The sequence below is a fragment of the Lepisosteus oculatus genome, chromosome 18 (genome assembly GCF_040954835.1).
Source record: "Lepisosteus oculatus isolate fLepOcu1 chromosome 18, fLepOcu1.hap2, whole genome shotgun sequence".
Lineage (NCBI taxonomy): Eukaryota > Metazoa > Chordata > Actinopteri > Semionotiformes > Lepisosteidae > Lepisosteus > Lepisosteus oculatus.
This window is the reverse complement of record NC_090713.1, coordinates 12,044,239-12,058,675: the sequence shown is the minus strand read 5'-3', so window position 1 is coordinate 12,058,675 and position 14,437 is coordinate 12,044,239. Positions and strand designations below refer to the sequence as shown.

Below are 14,437 nucleotides of genomic sequence, written 5' to 3'. Positions count from 1 at the left end.
GTAGCTAGCTGTACATTACAATTTGGCAGTACTGCTACATTAGCAGTAGGCTGCAGTATGTGTCCCAAAAGCCTAATATACTCACAGATTGATTCAGGTCTGTTTCAGGGGGAGGCACTGCCAAATTAAAAGTGTCATTTTGTTATGCCACATTAAGAACATTAACATCGGTCACATTAAGAACCTAGGTCATCCTGTGTGTTATATACTGTATGAATTTAATGTTGTACCTCTGGTTATGGTTTCACTTCTGTGTTGATATTCAGGTACACTTTCACTGCTATAGCACCTGAACCTGTCTGACCCCCATGTTGACTCTCTTGATCCAAGTCTTCTCTAACCTTATTCTGACCTTCAGCAGCCCTGCTGTTGTGTTTAGGGTGAGTTATGTCAGTAAGAAGAGAATTGTACCCAGTGCACTTTCTGCTGGGCCAGAGCCAACTCCTCTTCTACAAGAGCAGGATAAACACAGTCTCAGGCAGAGGGTCTGTAGAGGGAGTGAGAGTTTGAGGGGTTGGTGAAGAGCAGGATCTCACTAGAATTCCTCTAGTAAAACTGGAGATACTGTAATTGTTTGGGGTGCTATACTGTAAGGGTTCTAGTGAATACAAGCTATATTTTAGTTCAACCAGGTTAAATAAACATGTACTGTGCTCATTGAACTTGAGGGGGTCCGAAGCTACGTGTCCCTAGAGTAAAAAGCTTGAGAGCGAGAATCACAGCAGCACTATGGAGAGATCCAGAGTGTACGGATCAACTAATGAGCTTGGAGGTGTGGGTGAGTTTAAATTCAATAGACAGGGGGAAAAAGGGAGAGATTATCAGGAAAAAAGAGGAACAGAAGGGACTGGATTAGGATTGGTAAAATGTCTGGAGAGGATGAACATAGTGCAAGGCATCCACATTCATTCTCAAAGAAAAAACATTCAGGATGTGCGGTTGTGTTCCGGCTGCTGTTGTGTTCAGGGTGAGTTATGTTAGTAAGAAGAGAATTGTACCCAGTGCTCTTTCTGCTGGGCCAGACCCAGCTCCTCTTCTACAAGAGCAGGATTAACACAGTCTCAGGTGGAGGGTCTGTAGAGGAGGAGAGTGGTTGAGGGGTTGGTGAGGAGCAGGATGTCTCTAGAATTCCTCCAGTAAAACTGTAGACTCTTGTCTGAAGGTGTTGGTGTGTTTTGACTATGTTACATGTGGGAGTCTGGGAGTCTGTCTTTTCGTTAAATGGGAAAGTTGTTTTTCTCAAAATATCTGCAAACATCAAAATCTCCAGTCCACTTACTCCAGTATTGGTCATTTACATTTGGGATTAATAAACCATTTGAAGAAATACAACAACAATGTAACTAACTAAAATAACTATAAGAAGAATACATCAAAATAAAATATAATAATAAATGTGACGCAATTTTTATTATGGTTAAAAGTCAAAGTCTTTCTATTTCTGTTTCCCATTTGCAGTCACTGTAGCTCCGTGTGTCTCCCTGTGTCCCACTGTCTCCCTTACTGAGAATTTCTTCTCATCTTTCTTCTTCCTCCTGGAACCCAAATTTTGAAGGTGTTATCTTCATCATCCTCATCCATGGACACTCTGAGATGGATAATGACATGATGTTGTATATTACTGCTGAGCTGGGTGTTGTAGTGAAGACTTGGAAAGAAAGATGTGGATGAGCTGTGCAAATGTTCAGCTGTGCTCCTGTCTTTTTTGTCTGCAGGATGAAGGAGTGTGGACTAACAGAGAGATGTTGTGAAGATCTGGCCTCTGCTCTTCAGTCTCAACACTCCAGTCTGAGAGAGCTGAATCTGAGTAAGAATAACCTGGGGGATTCAGGAGTGAAACTGCTGTCTGCAGCTCTGAGGGATCCAAACTGTAAATTAACAACACTGGGGTAAGTGAACACTGGTGATTTCTTTGTTTTTTATTGTTTGATGTAGATATTCTGAAACGCACAACATTCACTTTTTCTCATGCATCAGAAAGAAACACCTAGGAAGTACAAAACAAGAAAGAAAGAAGGCATACAGAAAGATAAAAAACTGCTACGCAACTTTATACAAGTTCTTGTCTCTGGCTTCTTTGTTAATATCTCATTGCTGAGAGACTCGACATGCAATCTTTCCCACTTTGCCCATCTTTTTATAGATATGTTTACGTTGTTGTTGATTTATAATTCTGTGGGTAACATTGTCTATGAGATTTCATTCATAGAGTCCTTCTTCATTTGAACACAAGGTCTGTTCACCTTTAACCAGTTTCTAGTGATTTATTTCATGGCTGCCATCTTGACAGTTCTTAACAAGTATCTTTCTGCCTCTGAAGGCAGCTCATCTGGTGTTTGTCCCAGAAGAAAAAGGACTCCAAATAAGGATTGTTGTATATTTCTTCAAGATTTTGAAGACTGGGCCAACCCAAATTTCTCATTTGTATCTTACTCTTAACTCTTGTATTCCTACTGTATTTTTTAATATTCTATATACATCTGAAAAGATGTAGCTGTGGAAGTGAGTTAGGTATGCAAACTTTATCAATATGTTAACCTCTTATTTTAGTCTCATTTAATTCTTCTCAGCTTTGAATTTCCCCAGTGTTTTCTCCTCTCTCGTTGTGCTTTAACCTTGCCTGTTTGACCACGTCTTGCACTGATCCCTGTGCACTGAACCCTGCATGTTAAACGACTCTGCCTGGTGCTTTAATCAGTTCCTCTCAGCTCAACCCTTCCATTCTGATCGCGTCTCTAGTTTCACTTTCTCCTGCCTGCCCTGCTTGCTTCCAGCAGAGCCCGCACCTGGATTCAGTCTCCAGCTTACTGCTTCCATCAGCTCAGTGCAGGAGATATCACACTGGGGCCCTAGGTTCAATTCCAGACCTGGGGTGCTATCTGTATGGAGTTTGTATGTTCTCCCCATGTTTGTGTGGTGTTCCAGTTTTCTCCTACACTCCACAAACATGCTGGCAGGTTAATAGACTTGTGGGAAAGCTGGCACTGATATGAGTGTGTGCTCTTTGATAGACTGGCATCCTGTCCAGGGTTCAATCCTGCCTTGTGTCCAGTGCTTCCTGGGACAGGCTCTGGGTAACTGTGACCCTGAATTGGATAATTGTTTATTAAAAGTTATGTTGATGGTGTTCAAATGCAGCACTACCACTTTGTCATTTAGCTGGCAGTATAAACATATCCCTGTAATGACAGATAAAGTCAAATTTCAGGACAAACTTCAGTCTAAATTTATTTGGGAGGGAATAAAACCTCAGGTAAAACCTACAGCACTCAATCTCTCCCAGATCTACAGTCTAACTTCTGTGCAGCTCAGCTTAAAGCTTCAACAACCTGAGTGACCGCTCCCCAGCAAAAGGTATTCATCTCACTTAAAACATTATGTTTTACACCTAGTATAACTCAAAGCATTATGAAAATAATTAAATTCTGCAATTTAAATACATTAATCACTTAAAGTAAAAAAACTTAAAATCAAAACTCAAGAAAGGAATAGTTGTTTTGAGGGTTGAGAGAAATAGCATGGCACCCTGACTTTAAACCACACAAAATACACAGACATTTTAGAAATGGTCATTGAGGGGCATAAGACAGAAACAAGGAGGAAGACAGAAATCCTGGAAGTACATTCATTCTTGTTGTCCCAATCCTTCCCAAGAGCAAGGGAGAAATTAATTTCCAGTTTTTTAAGTTTTGCTTCATGTCAGAAGAATGTCAGATTCTGTCTGCACTGCTTCTTGGAGGTTACTACTAATGTAGGATCTAAATGACGGAAACAATGATTTGGACGAGCTGTGCAGATGTTCAGCTGTGAGCCTGTCTTTTTGTCTGCAAGATGAGTGAGTGTGGACTTACAGAGAAATGTTGTGAAGATCTGGCCTCAGTTTAACACTCCAGTCTGAGAAAACTCTATCTGAGTAACAATAACCTGGGGAATTCAGGAGTGAAACTGTTGTCTACCACTCTAAGGAATCGCAACTGTAAATTAACAGAACTGTGGTAAGTGAACACTGGTGATTTTTGTGTTTTTTTATGTGCTAATGCTGAGACACAACATTTTCTTTTTCACATGCATCAAATAATTAACACCTAGGAAGTACAAAACGAGAAAGAAGGAGGGCATATAGAAAGATAAAAAACTATTACGTGATTTTATACAAGTTGTTGTGTGTGGTTTCTTTGTTAACACCTCATTACATATTAACATGACATATTAGACATCTCAACATGCAATCTTTCCCACTTTGCCCATCTTTTTTACACATACTATATATAGGGATGCAGCCATTTAAAATGCACGGAGTAAACTGCGGTAAAACAAGGAATCGCCTTGTAAAACTGCCAGGTGGAGCTAATAAAGCTTAACATCTTATGTACAGCATTTGAGCTGTCACCAGAAAACACATGGTTTCGAATCCCGATCACTGCTAAAGGACAGTCTTTTTCCAATTAAGAATTTAAGTTGTATACTCTTTAGATGTTTAATAATTTTAAACTGTGTATTACAGCATGTTAAGCATTAAACGTGAAAAAGTTGGTATATTTTATAAAAGCAAGATTGCTCAGTTTTACAAATGTACACAACCTTCCACCTTCATCATAAATATTGTAATTATGCAGAAATACTGAGATGGTTAATTTTAGTAAATATGTTGACATATATCTGAATTTTTACCAGAAAAATTAGTATCCAGCTGTGAATCAGCTACGTGACCTTGCCCCCGTGAAATTCTGGGAAAGCGGTTTAGTGGGCAGTGTAGTGAACATAGTGTGTTTTAATACACTGTGTAGTATAACAGTATAAAACTTGTTTTTTTATGTTTGTAAACGCTATTCTTGCAAGTACATTTTGTACAGTGTGCTTCTCTGTGTTAGTTAGTGGGCGAACGTTTGAGGTGAAAATGCATCCACAAGGAGTGTACCTTTAAAGCAGAGAAGACCGCACCAAACGTTTTCGGCTCTGTACAGATGCAGCCATTCAAAGTGCGCGGTACAGACACCGCGGTACAGATACCGCAGGTATGATGACACGGGGTACCGCGGTGCGTGATTGGTTGACCGACAGGGACACTCGTGGTCCGTTGGTCTGTCGTAGAAAGACTTACTGTAAACGTCTTTACTGTGCCCGTTGTAGATATTGAATTTTACCACTGAAGGGAAATCTTAGTAGCTGAGCATAAAAAGAATAGGAGCATACTGTAACGCGTGTGAAGGCCATAAACGATATTAATTTTGGAACGTAAACATACAGTATATAGCTGGTCTTGGTACTGGTACTTGGTACTTGGTAAAAAATACACACCGGTATTCCATTTCTCCCTAAACATTGTAAGCTTCGAAGTCTTTAACTAACGTGATACCGGAGTCAACAAGCATACTTTTAGAATTTGATTAAAAGGGAATATAATATGGAATCGCGTATCTAAAGAATTTAATAACGGTATGATTATATCCGTGTACTGCGGCAGGGCTGTGTAGGGCTGTTTCGCCTGCCTGATCGTGCGAGCTGTCTTGTAGCCTACTGGTCTAGGTGCGTGACTACCAACTGGCAGGTTGTGTGTTCGAATCCAGCTGGTGCTGGACTTTTCATTTTTATTTATTTATTTTTTAATCGCGTAACATAAACATATTACCGTATGCAAACTGTACTGTATACAGTATGTATATGTATATTTAATGTCTTAACTGTGCCCGTTTAATTGAATTAAAAAAAATTATTTAACACGAACATTAAGCTGTTTACATCTTCCGCCTGAGAACAGTCACCCGTTGCTACCCAACGCAGAATGGTGATTGGCTGACACTATCTGACACCCCTCTGATTGGAGAAAAAAGACGTGCTGGTGTGCTATACACACTGTGCCAGGAAGAGGATTTCTTTCTATTCAAAACGTGTATTTTAAAAGTTTAAGAAGTAAAAACCTTACAGCGTACACAGATTTCTAAACTGATTAGGATCATTATCTTTGTCTTATGCATAATAATGTTCACCGCTCTGTCCAGCAAATTAATAATAAACTTTATTTTATATAGCGTTTTAAACGAATAAGTAATTAGATTGCTCATAAACCTAATCACTTGCTTTTTCTTTTTATTTAGGCTCAGATTTCAACTATAGATTGTATTATTAATAACCATAATAACAACCAACCAACAAAAACAACCATATAAACATAATGGTGGTGCTGGACCTTCCAGTTTTATTTATTTTTTAATCGCGTAACATAAACATATTACCGTATGCAAACTGTACTGTATACAATATGTATATGTATATTTAATGTCTTAACTGTGCCCATTTAAGTATTGAATATTCATATCTAATTTTACCACTGAAGGGAAATCTTAACATAAACATACGGTATATGGCTGGTCTCGGTACTTTAAAGAAAAAAATACACACCGGTATTCCATTTCTCTCTAAACATTGTAAGCTTCGAAGTCTTTAACTAACGTGATACCGGAGTCAACAAGCATACTTTTAGAATTTGATTTAAAGGGAATATAATATGGAATCGCGTATCTCAAGAAATTAATAACGATATAATTATATTCATGTTGCAAAAGAACTGCAACGGACATAAAAACTCCCTTGCATGGTTTCATTACGACCAGAATCGGTCTTGAGATATTTTTAACTTGATTTACAGTATTTGAGAGGTATGTCTTAACACCGATACTACAGTGCTTAAGTACTGCTCACGTATATGTTTCTAGGTTTATATTATGCATTTCATACGGTCAAATTACTTTTGAGCAACTAATAAGAAGCGATAAAACGGTATGCGTTTTACTTTCGTTTTGTGCTGGGATCCGTGGATTGATTAGAGATATCAAGTACATACAAGTCATTTTTTAAATGTTGTAGTTCATCTTGAAAAAATGTTACGAGTACATCATCTATCAACAATTACACAGGTTCTGTTTCCATATTGCAGATTTTGGTTACGTAATATTATTTTCTAGATTTCACGTTGTGAATATGATGGGATGTCTGATGGGATGTTTCTAAAAATCCATCCTCTGTAAAACGTCTTCTCTAGTTGTCCTGCATATGTATTCGCTAATGAAGCTGTGTGTTCTGAGCCTGGATCTCTACATTTCTGTATGAACCAGCTTAGAGGGCTAAAGACAGCTTGTGTTTAAATTGACTTGATGTGACTTGTTCTGTGCCAAGTCACATTATTTTATAGCGTTTTTAAAGCGTTATCAAATACGGTGTTACTGTAGTTTACTGAGTCCCATGTCACATGGTCTGTGATTGAAACCTGTAAAACCGGTTTAATTCGTCACAGCCAGCACTCTTCAGGTGTGAGGGTCTTGTGCTCAGAATGAAACGCTAAAATGTTTGTGTATATTCTAATGGTAGTGGGGGCGGGGTGTGTGGGAACAGGTTTGGTTGAAATTGCATTGATATAATTCAAAATATTTTGCTAACAATGTTAACTGTTTATGAATAATAAAATGTATTAACTAAGGAGTAGGATGGCACAGTTGTTAGTATGTTTTTTGTTTTGTTTCTTTTTCATAAATACAACAGTAGTACCTGATGTCTCAGTGGCTTTCAAAATTAAATTATGCATGCAAACCTGTGAACTAGAAAGATAACTAAGATATCCATCCATTATATTCCATAATATCCATGAAATATATGGCGCTGAAATACAGTATGTGTGACGCATAAAAGACACCAAGGGATTGGGTGAGCTCCCATCACAAAAAAAAAACTGCGAACCTGCACTACAGCGACCATAGTACAGTATGGAGACCAAGGCGTTTTACGGGAAGAGACGGGGTGCTTCTGCCGCCCCAGCTTCCAAAGAGCGAAGGGTAAGCAAATACAGCAGACTTCATCTGAAATACGCGATCACAGCGCATATTACAAGGTATTATTGCCGTTTTGAATTTTAAATTCAATTATAATTATTTCTTCGTAGCCTGTTCTTCAAGAAAACACCGCACGGGCGAAACGATCTACCACCAGGAGAGTTAAAAAGAAAGCGGTAAGACGGAAAAAAAGAAAAGTTTATTTTGACTTCTGTTCCGCGACTGATGAATACTACTGTGTGACTTTATTTCTTACATGAATTATGCTATTTTGCCACAGGCCGTGGGTCTCTGCTCTCGGCCACTGGCCAGGGTGCCAACCTGTAGAAGCAGCACCTGTATGGAGACATTTCGGCAGCAGCGGGAGCATTACGATGCATTACTGGGGAAGATTGGGAGGCTAGAGGTTCCAGCAGTCAAACAGTTGAGCAGCTGTCTCCCGAAAAGTGCCTCTTCCCGCCGCGCAGGCTGCAATGCCTGGCGGAAGCTCTGCCCCCCGCAGAGCACACACCGCCTCAGGACACTCCATCCCGGCCTCTCAGTTCACCACCGCGCAGGAATCTGTTGATGCTGTCCCCGCGGCTATCTCCCCCCAGGAAGCACAGCGGAATTCACAGATGCCAGTGGGACGAATAATTCTCCCAGATGTCCAACTGCTACCCATCACCCAGGAGATGGAGGGGGGGTTGTACTTGCAGTGCATCGGAATAGACGGGAAAGCAAGAGCCGACTGCTACGCCGCCCTCGTGTTTCGAAATCTTGTGACTTTTGAAATTTACTGGGGGTGGACCACATCTGTAAATTTCGATGGGTCCAGAGGCAAAAGTGCCTTGCCTTGCAATCTCCGGGAAACCATTAGTACGATGGTGAATCGGAGATTCTCAACCCTTGCTGCGTACGACTGGAAAAGAATTCGTGATCGGATCAACGAAATGCTTCGTAGGAGGAGGCGGTCTTTTCCTCTTGTCTAACAGTCTGTCCACAAACAAAACATTCCTGTTAGACAAGAGGAATTGAAAAAAAAACAATTTTGTCAATGAAAACCGGTGTGTGTGTCTCTCCCTGCTGGATGTCCCTCTCACAAACTGCTGAATGAATAAAATAATTTTATTAAAAACGAGTTTGCGATTGTCTGGTCTTTAAATTCTTGAGATACGCGATTCCATATTATATTCCCTTTTAATCAAATTCTAAAAGTATGCTTGTTGACTCCGGTATCACGTTAGTTAAAGACTTCGAAGCTTACAATGTTTAGAGAGAAATGGAATACCGGTGTGTATTTTTTTCTTTAAAGTACCGAGACCAGCCATATACCGTATGTTTATGTTAAGATTTCCCTTCAGTGGTAAAATTAGATATGAATATTCAATACTTAAACGGGCACAGTTAAGACATTAAATATACATATACATATTGTATACAGTACAGTTTGCATACGGTAATATGTTTATGTTACGCGATTAAAAAATAAATAAAACTGGAAGGTCCAGCACCACCATTATGTTTATATGGTTGTTTTTGTTGGTTGGTTGTTATTATGGTTATTAATAATACAATCTATAGTTGAAATCTGAGCCTAAATAAAAAGAAAAAGCAAGTGATTAGGTTTATGAGCAATCTAATTACTTATTCGGTTAAAACGCTATATAAAATAAAGTTTATTATTAATTTGCTGGACAGAGCGGTGAACATTATTATGCATAAGACAAAGATAACGATCCTGATCAGTTTAGAAATCTGTGTACGCTGTAAGGTTTTTACTTCTTAAACTTTTAAAATACACGTTTTGAATATAAAGAAATCCTCTTCCTGGCACAGTGTGTATAGCACACCAGCACGTCTTTTTTCTCTAATCAGAGGGGTGTCAGATAGTGTCAGCCAATCATCATTCTGCGTTGGGTAGCAACGGGTGACTGTTCTCAGGCGGAAGATGTAAACAGCTTAATGTTCGTGTTAAATAATTTTTTTTAATTCAATTAAACGGGCACAGTTAAGACATTAAATATACATATACATACTGTATACAGTACAGTTTGCATACGGTAATATGTTTATGTTACGCGATTAAAAAATAAATAAATAAAAATGAAAAGTCCAGCACCAGCTGGATTCAAACACACAACCTGCCAGTTGGTAGTCACGCACCTAGACCAGTAGGCTACAAGACAGCTCACATGATCAGGCAGGCGAAACAGCCCTACACAGGCCTGCCGCAGTACACGGATATAATCATACCGTTATTAAATTCTTTAGATACGCGATTGCATATTATATTCCCTTTTAATCAAATTCTAAAAGTATGCTTGTTGTCTCCGGTATCACGTTAGTTAAAGACTTCGAAGCTTACAATGTTTAGGGAGAAATGGAATACCGGTGTGTATTTTTCCTTGTGATATTTTAAGCTCTAGTTGAATGATAGGTGTCGCATTTTAAATCATTTTCGTAGCTAGAAATTATGAAAAGCCCTGTTAAAAGCAGGGAAGTTTTTATGCCCGTTGAAGTAAAACAAAATGCCTGACAAAGTATGGCTTGGACAGATTCCAAGTGCTTGTGCAAATGTGCTAAAGAAATTATACTTTGAGTATACAGCTTGTCCAAAGTCATCCATTATTAATACTATTTGTAATATCTTCAGTAAAGGCTTTGATGGATAAATATTTCTTATAAAGGTAGGTTGTGTACTTTTGTCCAACTGAGCAATCTTGCTTTCATAAAATATACCAACATTTTAATGACTGATGATTAACATGCTGTAATACACAGTTCAAAATTAAAGGCTCAAATGCTGTACATGAGAGGTTAAGCTCCCCCTGGCGGTTTTACAAGGCGACGCCGGATAGTTAGTCACGTGACACACGTGAAATGCGTGATACCGCATGATACCGTGACACGCCCACCGGGGTATGCCGCGAAATACCTCACCCATTTTGAATGGCTGCATCTGTATGTCGTTCAAGACATTTCTCTTTGACACTTTCTTTAGTCATAGAGGTGGGAAGATGCCTCCCCCTTCCCTCTGCCTGCCTCACCTGTTCCCATTTTAACCAATTTAGTGGTTTCATTAGTGACAAAGGCTAAACTTTCTTGGAAATAATGTCTTTTATGTTTTGCAAGAAACTGACTTGCTTTAACAAAATATATTTATAAATCCTTTTTCCTGGCAATCTACCTAAATGCCCATCGCCTCTTTTTACACTTGTTAAAAAGAACATTTCAATGTTAATGCGACACGGAAGATGTTATTAATAATGTAGCACTTTCTGGCTCACCTGTGTATACAGCTGAAATGTCACTGTTTAAACGAATAAGAAATTAGATTGCTCATAAATCTAATAACTTATTCTGCATAAACATAATGTAATTGCTCTCTGAAAATGCTCTTTTTCCTGTCCGTTTAAAGTTATAATGCGCAGTGGGGGACGGTGCGCTATTTTGTCAGCAACCTGCTAATCTGCTCAACACCTGTAGAAAACATGATTTTATTTCTGTACGGAATGCGCGGAAAGTGTTTCAAAAGTTTAATTAAGAAGTAAAAAGAATTTACAGCTTACACAAAGACTCAAAATACAGTATGGAAATACGAGTGTTTCGGGAAAAAAGGACATTTGATTGCTGAGTTCCTTATATTTATTTTAAAAATGCTTTTATTTATTCACAATCTGACAATGCAAGACAGAACAAAAGCATCTGTGAAATCACATTCCTGAATGTCCCCCACTGCACTCAACAATCTTAGGAAGAACACGAAACAGCCTGTTAACAGCTTGTTTTTTGCCTAATCTGTCTGCTGCTAAAAAATCACGCCCAACTTTTTAATAGCAGCAGACAGATCAGCTAATCAAGGAAGAAAACAATTATCTGCTGTTTGCTGCTGAGGCTGGGAGAGAAAATCTTCTCTATAACTCTTCAGTTTACAGAGCAATTTTGCCAGAGCCTCACCTTGTCCAAAAATACTCTTCTTGTGTCATTTTTTTTGGTCGGTATTGAAAAGATTTAATCATTTAATCTCTGTACTGTGTATGTTTTAATCTGCTTAGTATTAAATATTTCTATGGAATCTTACAACTAAAGGGAAAGAGGAGCACAAAAAGAAGAGGAGCATAATGCATCTTATGATCATAAACAATATTAATTTAGGAACATAAACATATTATGTAAATTGTACTGTATATGAAGGGTATTCCACTTTCGCCCTAAACATTTTAAGCATCAGAGTCTTACATGTGGTTATTTCGGAAACGTTTTTACGCGCTCCTTCTGACCATATTAAGTTTATATACTTTGTGAAAACTGATAGTGTTTTAACCTTTTCTGTAAATACGCTCGTTATTGGAGTAAACAAAAGCATACTTTTAGAATAAGGATTAATAGGGAATATAATATGGAATTGCGTATCTACAGAAATTAATGAAGATATAATTATATTCATGTACTGTAGCGCAAACTGTAGGATAAGACTTTCTATCGATATGTGTACGGCTGTTCCAGTGCTTTTCTTTTTATGTGATTGCGTTTGTGGCATGATGGCTTAAGTGACTGACTTATATGCCTGGGGTTGAGTGTTCAAACCCACCTATCACCATGAGTTTCCTTTTAACAAATAAAGATTTCTTTCAAAAACTAAAATAGCAAATATTATGGACACTATATTGACGTTTTTTATATTTCTAAATATCACAACATGTTCGAAGCCAAGTCATTTATTAATAACAACGAATAATTTCAAACTGCTACTGATATCATTGCTGACAATAAAAATTATCGATACTATTGTGTCATTACAAACATGTATGCCATACGGCTTCCGTGTTACTGAAGCTAAAAGTTTAGCTTTTGTCACTAATGTAACCACTAAATAAAGACATAGAAATTGCTACATTACAAACTGTATATGGCTGGTGTTGGTATTTTATAAAAAAGATACAAAGTAAATACATATGAAGCAGATACAGACAATACGTCTTCTGAAATGAAAGGTTTTGAGGTTAGATTTAAATGCACTCGGGGTAGGTGGCTGGTATTGGTATTTTAAAGAAAAAATACACACGAGTATTCCACTTTCTCCCTAAACATTTTAAGCATCAAAGACTTACGTGTGGTTATTTCAGAAACGTTTTTATGTGCTCCTTCTGTCCATATCAAGCTTAATATTTGAATATTAAATATGTTAAAAAAGTGAATCCTGTTTAATTATGGTCTGTAGCTCAAATCCTGCTTAACTAAAAATTAAACACAAGAAGAGTATTATTGGACAATGTTGTGAGGCTAAAGAAATCAATAACAATATTAATTCAAAGATCTAAATATATATAACGCATACGCCTGACATTAGAGGGTGTGTCTGCTCGCCTGCACGGTGATGTCACCGTCTTTCCCTCTGATAGCTACAGTAGCAGGAACCTGTACTGTGTGGATCCCTTTAGATCTCCCTTCAGATTTCAAAGGTTATTAATAATATCTTCAGTGTCGCATTAACATTAGAATGTTCTTCCAAGTGTAGAAAGAGGCGATACGCAATGTGTCTTCTTCATACATTTTCAGTTTACAAGATCATTTATTATGAATAATGTCTTCCGTATCGCATTAAAATTGGAACGCTTTTCACAGGTGTAAATCCACCTATTTTCTAATCGCTTTATCCATGACAGGTAACAGTTTCACCCCTCCCTCTTCCCTCTGCCTGTCTGACTTTCTTTTTAACCCTTCCGCACGAATCGCAGTGGGTGAGAAAGAAAAAAAGTGAAACAGATCTATTATTAAACTATTATTCCACAATGCCGTGTACTACATGGCCGGTAGGGAAACTAAAGGGAAATTTTAGTAGCTGAGCATTAAAAGAAGAGGAGCATAAAGTGTTTGATTGTCATAAACAACGTTAATTTAGGAACTGTATCAGAGATATTTTTTTAACTGCACTGCATCGGAGAGAATGAGTATAGCTTGTGGGAAATATATTTTTTCTGCATCAAAGTTTAACTCGTTCAGAGCGTCCTATATTACAAACTCCAAGCGTTTCATTTTGAGCTGAAGACCCTCACACCTGAAGATGGCTTCACAGCCGAAATGTTGCATTTTCTCTCTTCTCTTTTCATCTTGGAATAAACCTATTACTTGTTCCTTTTATTTTTATTTTAGATTAGATTAGCAGATTAGCAGGTTACTGACAAAATAGCGCACAGTCCACCACTGTCCATTGATATAACTTTAATATAAACAAGATCTAATACCTGGTGCACTCCAGGTGTAAATTCAAAAAGCCTGAATTACGTACTATGCTTATGTCTGCGAAACACCTGATCATCTACAGTACTGTGACGCTTTCAGTGCCTTGTGTATATTCTAAACGCAGTGGGGGCAGGATGTGTGGGGACAGGTTTAGGCTGAAATTTAATTGGTGATCTGTATTCTTCACACCTGAAACACTGTTTTCTCTGAAAGCGTTTTCTTCCTTGTTTAGCTGATCTTTTGCTGCCTGCGCATGCTTACACAGCTCCCTGTGTGAAATATCATACTTGACTGAGAAAGCTTTAGAGAACTTAACATTTGTATTATTAACAAATTGTAAAAATGACTTTTACATTGGCGTTATTAATTTTTCACTTAAGTGTATGGAG

General features: G+C 38.1%; 1 protein-coding gene across 1 annotated transcript in view; it reads left to right on the top strand.

The window, feature by feature from the left end:
- Window positions 1-14,437, top strand: part of LOC138223970 (NACHT, LRR and PYD domains-containing protein 12-like) — a 514,121-nt gene that overhangs the window by 143,056 nt on the left and 356,628 nt on the right. The window contains exon 12 of the mRNA XM_069180151.1: window positions 1,716-1,889. Coding sequence (XP_069036252.1) covers window positions 1,716-1,889 — 174 coding nt within the window. The remainder of the gene's footprint in view (window positions 1-1,715; window positions 1,890-14,437) is intronic.